Raw genomic sequence first — 17,276 nt, 5'->3', positions numbered from 1 at the left:
TCTGTGTGTCAGTGTCAGTGTTTGTGGGGGTGTCTGTGTGGGAGATTTCAATGTGTGTGTCAGTGTGTGGTATGTTCTGTGGGTGTCAGTGTGGGTGTGTGCAACAACCAGTGTCAGCGTGTCAATGTGTATGTATCAGTGTGGGAATGTTAGTGTGTCAGTGTGGGTCAGTGTGGGATGTGTCCATATGTATGTCCATGTGTGTCAGTGTGGGTGGTGTCAGTGTGGGATATGCGTCTGTGTGTGTCAGTGTAGGTGTGTGCAACAATGTATGTCAAGGTAAATGTGTCAATGTGTATGTGTCAGTGTGGGAATGTTAGTGTGTCAGTGTGGGCAGTGTCAATGTGTGTTTGTGAGTGTGTGTTAGTGGGGTTGTCAATGTGGGGGTGTCTGTGTGTATGTCCGTGGAGGGTGTCAGTGTGGGGGTACCAGTGTGTAAGTGTGTGTGTGTCTGTGTGTCAGTATGTGACAATGTCAATGTGTGTCTGCATATGTGTCAGTGGGGGTGTCAATGTGTGACAGTGTGCATCTGTGTGTGTTGTGTCTGTAGGGTTGTCAGTGTGGGAGTGCCAATGTGTTCGTGTGTGGGTATCAGTGTGTGTGTGTGTCAATGTGGGGTGTCAGTGGGTGTCAGTGTGTGGCTGTCAGTGTGTGTCTGAGTGTGTCAATGTGAGGTGTCTGTGTCAGCGTGGGTGGGTTTCAGTGTCTGTGTGTGTTCTGAGTGTGTCAGTGTGGGGATGTCAGTGTGTGTCAGTGTGGGGGTGTCATTGTGTGTGTGTAAGTGTGTGCAGTGTGGTTGTCAGTGTGTCAGTGTGTGTCAGTGTGTGTGTCAGTGTGGGGGTGTCAGTGTGTCTGTCAGTGTGTGTGTCCGTGTGTCACTGTAGGGTGTCAGTGTGTGTCAGTGTGGGGGTGTCATTGTGTGTATCTGTGTGTGCAGTGTGAGGTTGTCAGTGTGTCAGTGTGTGTCAGTGTGAGTGTGTGTCAGTGTGGGGGGTGTCAGTGTGTCTGTCAGTGTGTGTGTCCGGGTGTGTCACTGTGGGGGTATCAGTGTGTGATAGTGTCGGGTGTCAGTGTATGTGTTAGTGTGTGAGTGTGTCCGTGTGGGGGTGTCAGTGTGAGGTGTGTGTCAGTGTGGGGTGTCAGTGTGTGATACTGTGTGACTGTGCTGTGCCCCCTCTCCAGCGGAGCGCACGCAGCGTGCGGTGGGGGTGAGGGCGCAGGATCCCGGGGTCCCGGGCGTGGGGCGCGGGGTCCCGGGGTCCGGGGTGGCGCGCGGGGGCCCCGGGGTCCGGGGCGGGGGCGCGGGGTCCCGGGGTCCGGGGCGGGGGCGCGGGGTCCCGGGGTCCCGGGGCCCGGGGTGGGGCGCGGGGTCCCGGGGTGGCGCGCGGGGTCCCGGGGGTACTGGGTGGGGCGCGGGATCCTGGGGTCCGGGGCGGGCGCGCAGGGTCCCGGGGTCCTGGGCGGGGGCGCGGGGTCCCGGGGTCTGGGGCGGGGACGCGGGGTCCCGGGGTCTGGGGCGGGGGCGCGGGGTCCCGGGGTCCGAGGTGGCGCGCGGGGTCCCGGGGTCCGGGACGGGGGCGCGGGGTCCCGGGGTCCGGGGTGGCGCGCGGGGTCCCGGGGTCTGGGGCGGGGGCGCGGGGTCCCGGGGTCCGGGGTGGTGCGCAGGGTCCGGAGGTCCGGGGTGGGGCGCGGGGTCCCGGGGTCCGGGGTCCGGGGTGGCGCGCGGGGTCCCGGGGTCCGGGGCGGGGGCGCGGGGTCCCGGGGTCCGGGGTGGCGCGCGGGGTCCCGGGGTTCGGGGCGGGGGTCGCGGGGTCCCGGGGTCCGGGGTGGCGCGCGGGGTCCCGGGGGCGCGCTCCGCTCGGCGGCGGCGGCCGCGCTCGTGGGGGAGGCGCCCAGGCTGGGGGAGGCGGAGGAGGCGGCGGCGGCGGCGGCGGCGGCGCATGCGGATCTGGCCGAGCTGGGGACCGGCGGGGCCGAACCGAGCCGGGGCCGGGCCGGGCCGCGGACACCGGCGACGGGGAGGAGAGCTGCCGGGCGCGGCGACGGCGATCGGCGGGGAAGGCAGCCCCGGCGTGCGGCCGCGGGCCCAGGTGAGCGGCGGTGCGGCCCGGGCCCCTCCCGCAGCATCCTCCCCTGCGCCCCGGCCTGAGCCCCTGCCTCCCGCATCCCAACGCGGATCTCCCAGAGCTGAATGGAGGCTGGGGGTGGGGGGGTGGATCAGAGCAACACGAGCCCCCGACCCCCCGATCTGGTCCGTCCTCGGAGCCAGGTCTGCCCGCAGGCCTTGTCCTTCCCCGGCCCCCTCCTCCCCAGGATGACCGGTCCTGCGGGGACACAGGGAGGCATTGCCGCTCGGAAACGCCTGGCATTACCCATCCCACCGCGGCCCGGCTCTGCGGCCCGGCCAGGACCCCGCCACCCCTCCCCTCCCATCGCCTTCTCCTCTCCCTGCTTCACCTAAGGCCACTGCAGCTCCCCGGCTGTGTGCGACCCAACTCGCCAAGTACTGTATAGAGCTTTGAGCCCTACTTCACAGGGAAGGAAACTGAGGCTCCGAGAGGCCAAGTGGAAGATAGCGGCTGAAAGATGCAGAAAGAATACAAGCAGGGAAGTGGAGCTGTGGTTCAAGGGGTGGAGCGCCAGGCTGGAGTGAAAAGAAAAGCTCAGGGACAGTGCTCAGGCCCTGAGTTCAAGCCCCAGTACCGGCACACACAGGCACACACTAAATAAGAAATCGTATTGAGAGCCTGCCGTGTGCCAGATACCACAATCCCTTGCTTTATTCACTCGTGTCACCTCCTGGACTCTAACAAAGGAACCAACTGAAGATCAGAGAGGGGACGTGATTTGGCCCAGGTCACACAGGTGGTCATAGACTTGCTTAACAGCTTTCCAGAGAAGCAAAGAATAGCAATGGATTTTGGTGTGTCCTCGAAAGGAGATAATTAACTCCACTCTGGGCTACAATCCAGTGGATTGCAACTGTCTGGGTCTTTGTGTGTGTGTGTGTATGTGTGTGTGAGAGAGAGAGAGAGAGAGAGTGTGTGTGTGTTTATGGGGTTTGAACTCAGGGCCAGGGCACTATCCCTGACCTCTTTTGCTCAAGGCTAGTGCTCTACCACTTTGAGCCACAGCTCCTTCTGGTTTTCTGGTGGCTCATTGGAGATAAAAGTCTCCTGGGCTGGCTTTGAACTGCAATCCTCAGCTCTCCGCCTCCTGAGTAGCTAGGATGACAAGTGTGAGCCATGGGCACCTGGCTCTTATAGACACTTTTGCATGGCTTGTTTTCTCCAAGCAATCTGCTGCTTGAATCTACTTCTGGCTTTTTCTTGATTAATTGGAGACAAGAATCTGATGGTCTTTTCTCCCTGGTCATTAGTGTTATTATTTATTTATTTATTTTGGGTCCAGTCATGGGGCCTGAACTCAGGGCCTAGGCGCTGTCCCTCAGCTCTTCAGCTCAAGGCTAGCACTCTATCACTTGAGCCACAGCACCACTTGCGGCTTTTTTTTTCCTGTTTATGTGGTGCTGAGGAATCGAACCCAGGGCCTCATGCATGCAAGGCAAGCGCTGTACCACTGAGCCACCTTCCCAGCCCCTCATTAGTGTTATTTTACTTTGAGTTCTGTTCTTAATGTTATTGTTTAATAATAATAATAACAGGGACAGGTTGCGGAGTGGTTTTTCTGGTGCGTGCCACTAAGTCATGTGACATTCACATAGTCTTTTGAAAGTAGTCAGGATGGACATTGTTGTCACCCTCTCTCAGGGACAAAGACTACTGGACTCAAAACCAGTCATGGGGGGGGGGGAATCTGAGCTCAGACTGTGGTTCCAGCCCTAACCTACCTTTTCCCATCCCTCTCCCCCACCCCAGGCCTTATCTTCCCCAATGGCACAGGTTCCAGGGGAACTGGACAACATGGAGGGCTTGCCTGCCCCCAACAACAACAACCCTGCAGCCCGCTGGGAGAGTCCAGATAGAGGCTGGGACCGGGAGCCAATGGCCACCTCCACAGCAGCCGCTTCACTCTTTGAGTGCTCTAGGATCAAGGCCTTGGCAGGTCTGTGGAAGAGGGCTGAGAGTGTGGGATGGGGGGGGGGGTGGTTGGGAGGACAGAGAGGGGAGAAGAGGGAAGTGGGAGGGGATCTTGGGGGAGCCTTAGACGCATTACTGCCTAAGAACCTTGCTAGCTGGGAGTAAGGAGGAAAGTAAATGAGCTTTGCCCAACAGAACTTTCCATTGTTTCCATTGTGAGGGAAGCCTGGATCTGTGGTGGTTGGAACAATGACCATGAGTATATATGGCTCTAGAGCACTTGAACTGTGGTTAGTGCCACACTTGAGGGACTACTTTACATCTTAGTGTTTTAATTACTTTTAATTTATGTAACCACGTGGAGCTCAGCGCAGAGCTGAGCATGGGCCAGCCCCACCTTAGAAGCCAGCTCTCCCTCAGTAGCTAAGGTAGTTTCAACTCCTTGTGTAGCCCAGCCTGGTTGCAAACTTGAGACCCTTTTGCCTGAGCTCCCTGGACGGCTGGGATTATAGAGGCAAAGCACTATTCCTGGCTCATAAAATGAAAATAATTGCAAATATATAACTTTACAGTCACAAGCCTTAGAAATGTGTGTGTGTGTGTGTGTGTGGCTTGAACTCAAGGTTTCTAGTACTCCCTTAGCTTTTTTTTTGTTGGTCATGGGGCCTGAACTCTGGGCCTGGGTGCTGTCCCTCAGCTCTTCATTTGAGCTACAGCTCCACTTCCGGCTTTTTCTGCTTATGTGGTGTTTAGGAATCGAATCCAGGGCCTCATGCATGCAAGGCAAGCGCTCTACCACTGAGCCACCATCCCAGCCCCGCCCTTAGCTTTTTTAGCAAGGCTGGCACCCGACCATTTGAGTCACAGCTCCACTTCTGACTTTTTGTTGGCTAAAAGATAAGGATCTAGCAGGCACTGATGTTCCCTGCCTGTAATCCTAGCTACTCAGGTGGATCTGAGATCTGAGGATGTTGGTTCAAAACCAGCCTGGGCAGGAAAGTTCATGAGACCCTTTCCTCCAATTAATCACCAAAAAACTGGAAGTGGAGCTGTAGCTCAAAGTGGTAGAGCAATAGTCTTGAGCAAAAGAGCTCAGAGACAGCACCCATGACCATGACCAAGAAAAGAAAAGAAAAGAGCTGGGCACCTGTGGCTCCACCTGTAATCCTAGCCACTCAGGAGGCTAAGATCTAAGGATCAGGGCTCAAAGCCAGCCTGGGCAGGAAAGTCCATGAGACTCTTATCTCCAAACCACCAGAAAACCGGAAGTAGTGCTTTGGCTCAAGTGGTAGAGTGCTTGCCTTCAGCTGAAGAGCTCAGGGACAGCTCCCAACAACCAACCAAAAAAAAAAAAGAAAAAGAAAAAGTTAAGAGTCTCATGAACTTTCCTGCCTAGGCTGGTATCAAACCAAGGTCCTCTGATCTCAGCCTCCTGAGTTGCCAGGATGACAGGTGTCAGCCACCCAGGTCCAGTGCAAGCCTTAGAAACTTTGATCCCTGGCTGGGCGCTGGTGGCTCACGCCTATAATCCTAGCTACTCAGGAGGCTGAGATCTGAGGATCGTGGTTCAAAGCCAGCCCCGGCAGGAGAGACCGTGAGACTCCTATCTCCAATAAACCAACAGAAAACCGGAAGTGGCGCTGTAGCTCAAGTGGTAGAGCGCTCGCCTTGAGCTGAAGAGCTGAGGGACAGCGCCCAGGCCCAGAGTTCAAGCCCCACGGCCGACCAAAAAAAAAAAAAAAAGAAGAAACTTTGATCCCTGGCTCCAAGGATTGCAAAGCTGTGAAAGACTAAACTCTAATATACATAGATCCTTAAGACATCATTTTGAACTGTTAGTGTTGCAGATTAGAAATAAGGAAATCTGGGGCTAGGAATGTGCCTTTGTGGTAGAGTGCTTGCCTAGTATGTGTGAAGCCCTAGGTTCGATTTCTTAGTATCACATAACAGAAAAGCCAAAAGTAGCACTGTAGCTCAAGTGATAGAGTGCGAATCTTGAGCTGAAGAGCGGAGGGACAGTATCCAGGGCCAGAGTTCAAGCCCCACAATTGACAAAAAAAAAAAAAAAGGAACTGTGATGTGATCTTACAACTGTGGATCTTTCCTGGTGTTTGAGTGGATTGGATCCAGGACCTTAAGATATCAAAGTATCAAAGTCTGAGAATGTTCAAGTGCCTTATTAAAAACAAAAACAAAACTAGCATAATAGGGCTCGGACTGAGTTCAAGCCTCAGGACTGGCAAAAAAAGAAAAAAAAAAGAAGTGGATGTGGCTCAACTGGTAGAGTACCAGTCTGACCTTAGACCATAAGGCCCTCATGTATTCAAATCACAGTACCAGCATTAAAAAACCACCACCGGGGCTGGGAAGATGGCTCAGTGGTAGAGTGCTTGCCTTGCATGCATGAGGCCCTGGGTTCGATTCCTCAGCACCACATAGCAGAAAAAGCTGGAAGTGGTGCTGTGGTTCAAAGTGGTAGGGTGCTAGCCTTAAGCTGAAGAGCTGAGGGACAGTGCCCAGGCACAGAGTTCAGGCCCCACGACTGACAAACAACAACAACAAACAAACAACCTACCACCACAATAAATAATAATAATAATAATACTGCTACTCAGAAGTCTGAGATTTAAGGATTGCAGCTTGAAGCCAGGCCTGGGCAGGAATCTCCAATGATCCACCAGAAAAACCAAAAGTGGCATTGTGGCTCAAAGTGTTAGAGCACTAGCCTTGAGCAAAAGAGATCAGGGACAGCACTCAGGCCCCAAGTTCAGGCCCCACAATCAACAAAAAATAAATAAAAGTTAAAAAAAAAAAACAAAGCTGGATGCTGGTGGCTCATACCTGTAATCCTAATTACTCAGGAGGCTGGGATTTAAGAATCAAGGTTCAAAGCCATCCAGGGCAGGAAAGTTGGTAAGAATCCTATCATCAGTAAAGTACAAAGAAGCCTGTAGTGGAGCTGTGGCTCAATTGGTGAGCACTAGCCTTGAGCAAAACAAACTCGGGGATAATGCCCAGGCTTTGAGTTCAAACCACAGGACTGGCAGAAAGAAAGAAAGAAAGAGAGAGAGAAAGAAAGAAGTAAATTTGATACTATGTAATTTATATCTTTTACTGGAGATGTAATAATAGTAGTACTAATATTAAAGCAGCTAGGAAGAAGGCTCCTGATCAATTTCTCTGTAGCCAAATGAAACAAATTTTCTGCTTTCTTCTGCTACCTTCTCATGTACCTTCTGGTACCCTTGGGAGGCAGGAAATGTAGAGTCAGCTTGTCCAATCCTGTTGCTCTAGACAGAGAAGGCCTTCCTGTCTCTTCTCCACTCTGCAACCAGAGGAATTCCTGAGCTACACCTGTCATCCTGACAATCTCCTCCTTAAGTGTTCACTCACCATATTGCCTGTGTCCCCACTAACCTGCATTCTGTAAATACAGTTCCAAGAATGGAGTGAGCACCTGTTGCACAAATGAATGAACAGTTCCAAATAGGCTAGCAAACAGGAAAAGATATTTCAGGAACATCTGTGCTGGTGGCTCATGCCAGTCATCCTAGTTATTCAGGAAGTTGAAATCTGAGGATCTCAGTTCAAAGCCAGCCTGGGCAGGAAAGTCTGTGAAACTCTTATCTCCAATGAACCACCAAAAAGCCATAAAACGGAGCTGTAGCTCAAGGAGTAGAGAGCTAGCCTTGAGCTAGTCAGGGACAGCATCCAGGCTCTGAGTTCAAACCCCAGGACCTGCACCAAACAAACACAAATATTTCAGGATAACTTCATAAAAGAAAGCAACCTTGTCACCAGGCACAGCATCCCTGGTGGGAGGAGCTGCCAAGACCTAGGCCTGAGCAGGGTTCAGCTGGGTGGTGCAGGGCTGGAGAGGAGCTGGAAAGGGCCCCCAAGGCTTCGCGGAGGTAGGATTCATGAGGCCCCTTCCCCAGATGAACGGGAGGCCGTGCAGAAGAAAACCTTCACCAAGTGGGTGAACTCCCACCTCGCCCGCGTGGGCTGCCACATCGGGGACCTCTACACCGACCTGCGGGACGGCTTCGTGCTCACCAGGCTCCTGGAAGTGCTGTCTGGGGAGCCGCTGGTAAGGGGGCCAGATGGACTGGAGAAAGGGGGTGATCCTGGGGGTTGGGCATGGCTGGAAGGGCTGGATTCCAAGCAGGGGGTGGGGAGCCTAGTTAAAGGTTGGGTAGGGCACCCCACAAATGCCCTGTGAGTACAAAGCGCCTTGGTTTGAATGGGTGGAGCCCTGGCACAGGGATGAAGCTTGGTAGTGAGGAGTTGGGGTGCCTAGATTGCAGAGGAACTATTGGAGGGGGCGTGGCTTCACTGCAGGGGGCGTGGCTCCCAGGAAGGGGCGGGGCTTTGTTATAAAAGGACAGCCAGGTTGTGAGCTAGAAAGGAGCCTGGCTGTAAAAAAGCCAGAAAGAATTCTGTTGCAAGGAATCAGTGGATTCTACGTTGGAAGATAAGACTTAATGAAGGGGAGGGGTCTTGGGGTGAGGGCAGAGACCCAATGGAAGGGGCGGGGCTTCATGATGAGCGTGGGCAGACCCAATGAAGGGGCAGGGCTTCAAGTGGAGGGGCGGGGCTTTCAGGGAGGAGGTGGGGCATCAGTGAATAAGGGTGAGATCAGAAAGTTGAGAAGCCCTTGCAGTGTGACTCTGGAAGGGATCTACAAGGAAGGACTTCTTTCTTCAGACCTGGGTGGGTTTTGAATCTAGATAGGACTGAAGGGGCGTGGTCTGGTCTTGGAGGCAGGGGCGTGGCTACGCGAGGGCGTGGCCGAGGGCACCTTGCCCACTGCCCCTCTCCCACCCTCCCGCTGCCCTAGCCGAGGCCCACGCGGGGCCGCATGCGGATCCACTCACTGGAGAACGTGGACAAGGCCCTGCAGTTCCTCAAGGAGCAGCGCGTGCACTTGGAAAACGTGGGATCGCACGACATCGTGGACGGGAACCACCGGCTGACGCTGGGGTTGGTCTGGACCATCATCCTGCGCTTCCAGGTGATCACCGAGGGACCCCTGATCAGCTCTCCCCTTCCCCATGGGTCCTCGGGAGGACGTCCACCATCCGTTCCCTAGGTGGTGGGAAGGGAAATAAGGAGAAACTAATTGTCAACTCATTATGATCATGTCTATATTGTTTATTCTGTGTGTGTGTGTGTGTGTGTGCCAGTACTATGGCTTGAACTCAAGGTCTGGGGACTGTCCTTTAGCTTTCACTCAAGGCTGGTGCTCTATCACTTGAGCCACAGCTCCATATCCAGCTTTTTTTTTTTTGCTAGCTAATTGGAGATAAGAATCTCACAGATTTGTCTGCTTGGGTTTGCTGGCTTTGTACCTTGATCCTCAGATCTCAGCCTCCTGAGTAGTTAGGATTCCAAGTTCGGCCACCGGTGCCTGGCACTCAAACCTTTCTTTGCATCTTCCCAGATTCAAGTCATCAAAATCGAGACGGAGGACAACAGAGAGACGCGCTCAGCCAAGGATGCTCTGCTTCTATGGTGCCAGATGAAAACAGCTGGGTGAGCGCCCCCTCCTCACAGACAGGTGGGCCCCTAGCCTTTGGGGTTCCTACTGGGACAAGAGCTTAAGGAAGAGCCAGCCGGAGCTAACAAATTGGTAAATAAAACATGTCCACTTGAAGGCCAAGTTCAAATGTGGTGGGGGGGGGGAGGGGGAGGTCCCAGTGCTAGGGAAGTGGTGGCTGTTCCCCTGCCCCCTTCCCCATCCCGCCCTATACATCAGGAGGTTCCCCAGCCCATGTCCTAGCTCTGGCCACTCTAACTCTTGGCAGCCACCCCTCTCTTTAGCAGGGTACTTGCCTGGTCTCCAGCAATCCAGGGAATGTAATTAAGGGTCCTGGGCACCTTCTGTGTAGTTGAGATGATGAAGGTAGACATGGGCTCTAGTGGGTGTGTTATGTTGGCGGCCCAGCTCTCTGCCTTGTGAAAGGAGCATGGCCTAGAACTCCAGCACACCCAGGAAAGCAGAAGGGACAGATGGCAAGGAGGGTGGGCTTCTTGGTGACGCCATTCTGGGGCTGTCTATGCCTTGCAGTGAGGTCTGTGACTCCATGTGTGTCTTTACCTCTATGTCTGCTGGTCCCTGGACTGACCTCACACCTGCCCTACTTTCTCTCTGCCTTCCTGTCCCTCTGTCTGTCCGGTCCCTCTGTCCTCCTGTCTCTTTGTTGTTTTTTTTTCTGTCTCCCTCCACCCCATTTCTATCTCTCTCTTTCCTCTTTCTTCTCTCCTTTCTTTCCTTTGCCTCTTTCCTTGTCCTCTCTTGTATTTCTTCATCTCCCTGGCTCACTTGACCGATCGATCAATTCTAATATCTATCTGTCTGTCTATCTATCTATCTATCTATCAATCATCTATCTACTTTCTATCTTAAATATTCATCTACCCATTATCTATCTGCCTATCTATCTCTATCCATCTGTCTGTCTATCCACCCATTCATTGGTACATTTCCCTACCCCTACTGGACATCCATCTTTTATGTCTTCCCTTCCTGTATTCCATCCTGACTCTGCCCACCTCTGCCTCTGCCTCTCCCTCCCCACTGCTAGTTACCCAGAGGTGAACATACAGAATTTCACCACCAGCTGGCGGGATGGCCTGGCCTTCAACGCCCTCATCCATCGGCACAGGTACCACCTGCTCGGGGACAGCCCAGCTCTGATCCACCTCCTGCCCTGTGCCTCTGCATTTACACCTGTGTGTGTGTGTGTGTGTGTGTGTGTGTGTGTACAGACCGCCACACCTCCACAGCTTCCATTCCTTTATTCCAACACACACATACACATTCATTTCCCTTTCCACATCTGCCCTTCATATTTTTCAGGCAGGCACACCCACATAAAAAACTTTTGGGAGGAGTTGGCAGTACTGGGTTTAAACTCAACACTTGCTAGGCAAGAACTATACCATTTGGGCCACATGCTGTCAGGCCACAGTTCCACTTTCAGTTTTTTGGTGGTTCACTGGAGATAAGAATCTCACAGACGTTCTTATGCAAGCTGGCTTCAAAAGATGATCCTTATATTTCAGCCTGCTGAGTAGCTGGGATTATAGGCATGAGTTAGGATCATCCCACAAAGACTCACACAAACATTTCTTCCACAAGCCAGGTGCTGGTGGCTCATGCCTGTCATCCTAGCTACTCAGGAGGCTGAGATCTGAGGATCATGGTTCAAAGCCAGCCCAGGCAGGAACGTCCATGAGACTCTTATCTCCAATAAACCACTCAGAAAACTGGAAGTGGTGCTGTGGCTCAAGTGGTAGTGCTTGCCTTAAGCTGAAGAGTGCAGGGACAATGCCCAAGCTCAGAGTTCAAGCCCCATGACCAAAAACACCAACACACACACAAAAAAACAAACATTTCTTCCACAGATTGGCAAACCCACATATTGGCATGTAGACTGATTTACAGGTGCCCAGCAACAAATGCACATACCATGTACACTCCTAAGGCTGTTCACAGCACAGATACACACAGCTCAGCCCCACACCAGCACCCCTTGGCTTTGTAGGGGCCCCTTGCTCTGGGTGGGACTCGGATGAGGCTATCCCTGGGAGCCTGCCTGCTGACTGCCTGCTCTATGCCCCATACCCAGGCCCGATCTTGTGGATTTCGGCAAACTCACCAAGTCCAACGCCAACTACAACTTGCAGAGAGCCTTCCGCACAGCTGAGCAGCATCTGGGGCTGGCACGTTTGCTGGACCCTGAAGGTCAGCCCTGGGTGTCCCTAGCCCTGATTTCCTCCCTGGGGAGGGGGAATGGCCAAGATCAGTTCCTTCTCAGATTCCATCCCTTCTAGCACTGCCACAGCCCAGACTCAGTTCAAAATCCCACCTGTATCCCAGCCCTGCCTCCCCCTCGATTTCCCTTCCCACACCCTCCTCTTAGCCCTCCCACCCCCTTCTCCGGTATCTCCGATCTGATGTGTGTGTGTGTATGTGTGTGTGTGTGTATGTGTGTGTGTGTGTGTGTGTGTGTGTGTGCCAGTAGGTACTGTCCCATAGCTTTTTCACTCAAGGCTAGCACTCTACCACTTGAGCCACAGCTCCACTTATGGCTTTTGCTGGTTCATTAGCAGTAAGAGTCTCAGAAGCTGGGTGCCAGTGGCTCACGCCTGTAATCCTAACTACTCAGGAGACTGAGATCTGAAGATTACAGTTCAAAAGCCAGCCTAGGCAGGAAAGTTCAGTGAAACCTCCAAAACGGGAAGTAGAGCTGTGGCTTAAGTGGTAGAGCACCAGCCCTGAGCAAAATAGCTCAAAGACAGCATCCAGGCTGTGAGTTCAAGCCCTAGGGCTCTCTCTCTCTCTCTCTCTCTCTCCCCACCCCTCTCTCTCTCCAAATAAACCAACAAACAAACAAATAAGGGGTTCAAAGATTTTCCTGCCTGGACTGCTCTGAACTACAATCCTCAGATCTCAGCCACCTGAGTATCTAGGATGACAGACGTGAGCCACGGGCATGAGGTATAGACTAATCTCATCATGGTTTCTATGTGTCAGGCACAATTTAACTTCATGAGGTGGGTTCCCCCAGGGGACAGATACAAAACCAAGGGACAGGCCATGTCACTGAAGGTCACAGCTACTGAAGTCTCCATCATGTGCCCTTTCTTCCCTCCCCGCCCCCCCCCCCACTTCCCCTTCCTCTTCCCCCCCAGATGTGAACATGGAAGCTCCGGATGAGAAGTCAATCATCACATATGTGGTGTCTTTCTACCACTACTTCTCCAAGATGAAGGCCCTGGCGGTAGAGGGCAAGCGGATTGGGAAGGTTAGGAGGAGCAGAGGAGTGGGCCTGGGGAGTGGCTGGGGCTAGGAGCCAATGACACTAAGTCCACCTTCCTTTACTGGCTCAGGTCCTGGATCAGGTGTTGGAGGTGGGAAAAATCATAGAGCGCTATGAGGAGCTGGCAGCCGAATTGCTGGCCTGGATTCATCGCACCATAGGTCTTATCAGCAACCAGAAGTTTGCCAACTCCCTGAGCGGGGTGCAGCAGCAGCTTCAGGCTTTCACGGCCTACTGCACACTGGAAAAGCCTGTCAAGTGAGACCCCCAGCTCAGGAGGAAGGGAGAGGGGTTGGAGATGGAGGCATGGAACAACACCCCCTGAGTTCATGCCCCTTCAAGGTTTCAGGAGAAGGGGAATTTGGAGGTGCTTCTCTTCAGCATCCAGAGTAAATTGCGTGCGTGCAACCGTCGCCTCTTTGTGCCTCGGGAGGGCTGTGGCATCTGGGATGTTGACAAGGTAAGGCTGGGGGTGTAAAGGACAAATGAAGTTGTTGTTGTGCACTGTTCGAGAGAACACATTGTAGACATTATGAGTCAGATGCTTATTAGGTTATTAGATAGTTTCTCAGGAGTTATAAGGAAACTTTTTTTTGTTTTGTTTTGTTGGGTCATGGGGCTTGAACTCTGGGCCTGGATGGTGTCCCTCAGGTCTTCAGGTCTACGCTCTACCATTTGAGCCACAGCACCACTTCCAGCTTTCTGTAGTTTATTGGAGACAAGAGTCTCAGGAACTTTCCTGCCCAGGCTGGCTTTGAACTGTGATTCTCAGATCTCGGCCTCTTGAGTAGCTAGGATTACAGATGTGAGCCACCAGCACCTGGCCACTTCCGGCTTTTTTTTTTTTTTTTTTTTTACTGGTTAAATGGCGATAAGAGTCTCAAGGACTTTTCTACCCAGCCTGGCTTCCATCTGTGATCCTCAGATCTCAGCCTCCTAAGTAGCTAGGGTTACAGATATGAGCCATTGATGCTTGCTTACACTTTTTTCCCCCCTAATTTGCATTAAGGTCTTATCTCTGACAGAAATGGTCTCCAACAGGGTCATTAAAGTGGGAGATAAGCTGGGTGCTGATGACTCTGGCCTGTAATTCCATCTACTCAGGACGCTGAGATCTGAGGATCGTGGTTTGAAACCATCCCGGGGAAGAAAAATCTGTGAGACTCTTATGTCCAATGAACCACCTCCAAACCAGAAATGGAGCTGTGGCTCAAGTAGTTGAGCACCAGCCCTGAGTAGAAAAAGCTAAAAAACAGCACCCAGGCCCCGAGTTCAAGCCCTAGGACTGGCACAAAAGTAAAGTGGGAGATACTGTTGAAATCTGACTGTGTTTTGTCTTCCTCAGGCCTGGGGTCAGTTGGAGAAGGCAGAGCATGAGCGGGAGGCTGCCTTACGGGCTGAGCTGATCCGGCAGGAGAAGCTAGAACTGCTGGCCCAGAGGTTCGACCACAAGGTGGCCATGAGAGAGAGCTGGCTGAATGAGAACCAGCGTCTGGTCTCCCAGGTACAAGGTGGAGCTGGGCTCCATGGGAAGGGAGGGAACGTAGGACACATGGCCTTGAGATCAAGGGAACCTTGATTGCCTTAGCAATGGGGAAAGGTTGAACTCACCTCCTAGGTTGACAAATGATGGCAAGAAAGGTGTCTTAAGAGATGAGAGGAAGCCGGGTGCCAGTGGCTCACACCTGTCACCCTAGCTACTCAGGAGGCTGACATCTGAGGATCGTAGTTCAAAGCCAGCTAGGGCAGAAAAGACCATGGTGCTGTGGCTCAAGTGGTAGAGCAATGGCCGTGAGTGAAAAAGCCAAGGGACAGTGCCTGGGACCTGAGTTCAAACTCCAGGACTGGCAACCCCCTCCCCCCAAAAAAGAGAGAGAGAGTGGAGCTGAACTCCAGGTGAACAGAAGAGGGAGCATGGTCCCCAGGAAACTAAAGAGGAAAGAATTTATTTCTTTGGAAATAGCGTTGTAACTGGTGTGGGAACTCAGCAGGATAGAATTGGGCTCCTAAGTAACGGAAGAGTAAACCAGACTCGAGGACAATGGGAAGATGGGGTCTGCTTCCTGGGTGACAAGCTGAGGGGTTAGAGATGCAGCAGAGGGGAGGGAGAGATTGGTCTCCAGCATCATGGAGGAGGTTAGGGCTCAGTTCCAAGGTAGGTGGACAGGATGGGGCTGGTCTTCAAGGTAACAGGAAACTAGAGCTGATTCTTAAGGTAATTGAAAGGCGGGGCTGGTTGCCAAGGTAACAGGAGGAAGGTAGGGCTGACTTCCAGGGGAGCTGAAGATGGTGGGGCTGGTTTCCATGGTAACTGGGAAAGATGGGGCTGGTCTCCAGGGCAACAGAGGATGGTGGTATTGGCAGGCAGGATAAGTAGAAAGTGGGGAGTACCTGGTATCTAGGGTGATGGGGAGGGGGGGGGAGTAATCAGGGCCCAAGGTAACAGCTGGACTGGGGAGGCCCCATGCTGAGCATCTGGCCTGCACTATTCAGGACAACTTTGGGTACGAGCTGCCAGCCGTGGAAGCAGCCATGAAGAAGCACGAGGCAATCGAGGCAGACATCGCAGCCTATGAGGAGCGGGTGCAGGGAGTGGCCGAACTGGCTCAGGCATTGGCCACCGAAGGCTATTACGATGCCCGGCGTGTGGCGGCTCAACGGGACAGTGTCTTACGCCAGTGGGCTCTGCTGACTGGGCTGGTGGGTGCCCGGCGGACTCGCCTGGAGCAGAACCTGGCTCTGCAAAAGGTCTTCCAGGAGATGGTCTACATGGTGGACTGGATGGAGGAGATGCAGGTGGGGACCAGAGGAGGGACTGGAGGCCAGTGGTGGGTGTGGAGGACAGTGGGGTCAAAGAGGTAGAGATGGAGTGAGAGAGACGAAGGACCAAGATTAAGAGACAGAGAGCCAGGCACTAGTGGCTCATGCTTGTAATTGCAGCTACGCAGGAGGCTGAGATCTGAGGATTGAAGTTCAAAGCCAGTCTGGGCAGGAAAATTCATAGGACTCTTATTTCCAATTAATCACAAACAAACAAACTCTAGAAGTAGAGATGTGGCTCAAATGCCAGCCTTGAGCAAAAAAGCTAAGGGACAGTGTTGAGGGTCTAAGTTCAAGCCCCAGAACCAACACACACACACACACACACACACACACACACACACAACAGAGAGAACCAGAGTACAAGCACAAAGTTTGCTTTGATCTCTTTAGATCTACAGAAAATTACACGCTGCTAATGTCAATTTGGGAACGAAAAGACATTAACTAAAGATAAGTGAATAGCTGGGCATTCATGGCTCATGCCTTCCATCCTAGATAGTCAGGAGGCTGAAATCTGAGGATTGTGGATAAAAGCTAACCAGGCAGGAAAGTCCTTGACACTCTTATCTCCAATGAACCACCAAAAAGCCAGAAGTGGAGCTGTGACTCAAGTGGTCGAGTGCTAGCTTTGAGCAAAAATCCCTCAGGGACAGCACCCAGGCCCTGAGTTCAAGCCTCAGGATTGGTGTGCACGCACACGTGCATGCACACACACACACACACACACACACACACACACGATAGATGGAGACAGACAGAAGGGATGGAAGGAGAAAGAGAAGACGACAACGGAGCAGGAGTAGAGGTGAGGAGTTATGAGATGAAGGCAGAGAGGGGATCCCACCGAGATGGGGGGCCAGAAACAGAGGTGAGGGAGAAACACACCCAGGGAGAGTCAGAAACAAAGTCCACTCAGGCAGAGATCAGAGTTCCAACCATGATATCCTGTGGCAGAGGGCTGGTATGGGGGAGGGGATGAGACGGGATAGATGAGTGTCCTCCCCCCCCCCCCCCCCCCCCCGGCCCACAATTCCACATGCTTTGTGCTTCCTGATCTACAGGCTCAGCTACTGTCCCGGGAGTGTGGACAGCACCTGGTGGAGGCGGACGACCTGTTACAGAAGCACGGGCTGTTGGAGGGGGACATCGCGGCCCAGAGCGAGCGGGTAGAGGCTCTCAACGCTGCGGCCCTGCGATTCTCCCAGCTGCAGGGTAAGTCCAGGAGGAGGGGTGAGTTGAGGTGTCTGAGGATTGGCACTGATGGAGGTGAGGAGGATTCCTGACAGATGGAAGAGAGTGAGAGCCTTGTCTGTGGAGACATGTAAGCAGGGACTAGGTTCTCTTTTCTTTTCCATTTCTGTCCAAGACTGGGACTCGAACTCAGTACCTGCTGCTTTCACTCATTGGCTGGAGCTCTACCAACTGAGCCATGCCTCCAACCCTGTGACTAGGATCTCATGTTCATTAGGAAATTTTGGAGAGAGGTTAGCCCCCCTGACCCCTTCCTGCTTTGAGATTCTACAGTAAATAGCCCATATTTATTGAGCATTTAAGGGCTCAGCCTTTCCCAGGTCCATCCCAGTGA

General features: G+C 53.2%; 1 protein-coding gene across 1 annotated transcript in view; it reads left to right on the top strand.

The window, feature by feature from the left end:
- Positions 1-3,893: 3,893 nt before the first annotated feature.
- Positions 3,894-17,276, top strand: part of Sptbn4 (spectrin beta, non-erythrocytic 4) — a 56,841-nt gene continuing 43,458 nt past the window's right edge. The window contains 12 exon segments of the mRNA XM_042667955.1: positions 3,894-4,065; positions 7,979-8,130; positions 8,881-9,054; positions 9,484-9,575; positions 10,628-10,708; positions 11,675-11,790; positions 12,741-12,853; positions 12,939-13,126; positions 13,211-13,328; positions 14,214-14,372; positions 15,362-15,664; positions 16,753-16,903. Coding sequence (XP_042523889.1) covers positions 3,894-4,065; positions 7,979-8,130; positions 8,881-9,054; positions 9,484-9,575; positions 10,628-10,708; positions 11,675-11,790; positions 12,741-12,853; positions 12,939-13,126; positions 13,211-13,328; positions 14,214-14,372; positions 15,362-15,664; positions 16,753-16,903 — 1,819 coding nt within the window.

The sequence above is a fragment of the Dipodomys spectabilis genome, unplaced genomic scaffold, assembly GCF_019054845.1.
Source record: "Dipodomys spectabilis isolate Male_0828 unplaced genomic scaffold, ASM1905484v1 ptg000422l, whole genome shotgun sequence".
Taxonomy (NCBI): domain Eukaryota; kingdom Metazoa; phylum Chordata; class Mammalia; order Rodentia; family Heteromyidae; genus Dipodomys; species Dipodomys spectabilis.
This window is presented reverse-complemented; position numbering and strand designations above follow the sequence as displayed.